The following is a 2851-nucleotide window of genomic DNA, read 5'->3' as shown; positions in this document are numbered from 1 at the left end:
GTACCCATTCCCACCTGGGTGAAGTGAGGAAAATTCGTGTAAAGTGCTTTTCCCAAGGACACAAGGTCGGGCCCCTGACGGGATTCGAACCCACGACCTTATGGTTGCGAGTCCGAGAGCCTAACCACTAGGCCACCGACGCCACGATAATAAAATATATACCAATAACTCCTTACACCCTAAATTCGACGAGCGCCTGATTTCACTGCGTCGTGGCACATTCTTTTACTGCTTTCACAAATTGAATAAGGAAGCCTTATGCAGCCGCAAGCGCCGTAAAACTCTGACCCAAACCAAACTCGATGTAAATGAAGTACGTCGGTTAGTGCTTGGGGAGGCTTGCCGGAGATGCTAACTCGTAAAGACAATTAATTGTTGTTGACTGTTCGTTTTTTTTACTGTTTTGTGGTTGAGTTAATGGCTTGTTTAATGTTGTCTGGGCTTGTCGGAACGAGAGAGGAGCTCGGGGGTTTCGCTGATGGGGTATCAGTGTATGTGTGTGAGTGTGTGTGTATGTGTGTGTGTTTGTGTGTGTGTGGGTGTGAGTTTGTGTGTGTGTGTGTGTGTGTGTGTGTGTGTGTGTGTATGAGTGTGTGTGTGTGTGAGTGTGTGGGGGGGGGGATGAGGGTGTGGAAGAGAAAAAAGTAATTGGTAAGATTTGTTTCTGCTGATTTTTTATTCCATTTCAGGTTGTAAAAAAATCCATAGAAAGGAGGTTATAAAGGAGAGAAAAAAAGAAAAAGAGAAATAATGAAATGGGAAGAAAACAGAACTGAATACAAAAATGTACAATGATATTCGATGTAGACAAACGTTATTAAATAAGTAGGCTTTGGTTAATTGATTGATTATTTCATTCGATAATAAACAAACAGGTACACACATTGATCAACCTTATCTGTACGCCCTGGAGTCATTTTGTACCCCCGGAGTTGTATTCTTCACATTCTAGAATACTTCTAGTACGAAGATCGCTTTGACACTTTCGGTATTTCTCAAAAAATCATTTTGACAGACTGCTATGCAAAACGTACGAATCGGATTAACGAGTAAATTTCCTCTTTGGAAAGGTGGTGGCACAGAGTTCCCCACGTCGTTTGGATACATTAGTAGAACACGACCTATGGATATGGTTAAGCTTACGATTAATGAAGCATATTATCATGGGTAAGCGGATAAATCAACAAATCAAAAAGAATGTTTCTTACCTCTGTAGCGGTCTGTATGTCGACCACATGGGGAAAAGAGTTCAACTGAGTGCTGTTGGTGGTCAGAAAACCTTCCACGGACCAGTTGCCCCGGGGATTTGCGCAAAACAAATGCTATCTATTATTATTAAATCAATAAGAATCAATGAGAACGTTTCTTACCTCTGTGGTAGTCTGTATGTGGACGACAGGGGAGTAGGTGTTCAACTGGGTGCTGTTGATGGTCAGAAAACCTTGGACTGACCAGCTGCCCTCGTTGTGCAGCAGCCCGCACGCCGGCTCGAACTTGATCTTTTTGACTCCCAGGAAGGTGAAGGTTTGGCCACTGACCACTGGAACGTAATTGTAATGTAAGTCTGATATATGAAATGAGAGGCAACGTGGTGGAATCAGGCTCTCGTCAAAATAATGAAATCAAATAAAACAGCAGTTTGGCAATTTTAATCAAATTTTTGTTTTTTCGCTCATCACTTTTAATGTCCATTTACAAACACATTCCTTTGAGGATTTCACCGAAAACGTTGATTAAAGGCACAAAAATATAAATGTAAAGTTTCCATGGACTCTCCAGCTTTGGAAGTTACCAAGCTTTGGCGGACATTTTATCGCTAATTTTACTTCTTAAATCAGGTGATCCCCCACCTCCTTCAATCCAAAATCTCTCCAATTCTATTGAAGATGGATGGGTAGTTTTTTCATTGAAAGCAAAACAAATGAACAAGCTTTAAGAATATACCAATAACTCAATATGCCCAAATATTGACGAAAGCCTGATTCCACCACGCTGCCTTACAAATGTAAAAATGGGAAGGAACTATTTATCGAATGTTGAAATAATGATTCTTTGAGGGGGGGCTACACCCCCAAAGTCAAAATTCGGCTCAAAATTATGGAATTTGAGTTGTAGGCATTTTTAGCTTCCTCAACCTCTCCTACAACTAATTTCATCACATAAGAACCCCCCAAAAACCGTATTTTTTCCATACCCGGCACCGCCATTTCCTCATAAAGTCAGTATTTTTTTTTTCATCGGCCGTTTTCTCAAAACGCGACATGTCTCTATACTTTTTTGAATAACTCCACCATTTTTCATCCAATCTTCATGAAATTTTCACAGAATGAAGAGAAGATATAATACTAAAAATTAATTTATATCACAATTATTTCCCCTTCTTGATACGTCACATGCCTCGTTTTGGGATTCACACGAGAGTTCAGTGTAAACGAAACACCACTAAAGTCAGTTCATTGGCAGGTTGGCAAGAGAGCGGCCATGTTTTGTCTTTCTTTCAAATATTAATCTTTTTAGTGGGTGGTTGGTGGGTACTTTGGTGTGGTTTGCATCTTCTTTACTATCAAACATATACCGTCCTTATCCCCCCTTCTCCTTTTTTATGTTTGTTACTCTCTTGTAACACCTCTAATCTTCTGGCGCTCATATGACCTTATGCAGTTGTGAGCGCCGTAAAACCTCTACTAAAACTAAAACATAATCTTTTTATAATGTGAGGCCATATGCAGCCGTCACAGTAATGTTTTAGTTTCGGTTTTAGTAAGATCCACAGGGCTTGCCAAAACAATCCTGCAAGGAACCGTACAAGGAAAGAGAAAGAGAGGAAGGCAGAGAAGGAGATGGGAGGATA

The 2851-nt window shown here is 40.5% G+C and overlaps 1 protein-coding gene across 1 annotated transcript in view; it reads right to left on the bottom strand.

Moving 5' to 3' along the window:
* LOC101846406 overlaps positions 1-2851 on the bottom strand; it is a gene marked incomplete in the record, with an annotated part of 11455 nt that overhangs the window by 6848 nt on the left and 1756 nt on the right. The window contains 1 exon segment of the mRNA XM_013091325.2: positions 1371-1540. Within this exon segment, the coding sequence (XP_012946779.1) occupies positions 1371-1540 (170 nt within the window).

Source organism: Aplysia californica, unplaced genomic scaffold (assembly GCF_000002075.1).
Source record: "Aplysia californica isolate F4 #8 unplaced genomic scaffold, AplCal3.0 scaffold00033, whole genome shotgun sequence".
NCBI lineage: Eukaryota > Metazoa > Mollusca > Gastropoda > Aplysiida > Aplysiidae > Aplysia > Aplysia californica.
The sequence above is the reverse complement of the archived record's forward strand: the minus strand, read 5'-3'. Positions and strand labels throughout refer to the sequence as shown.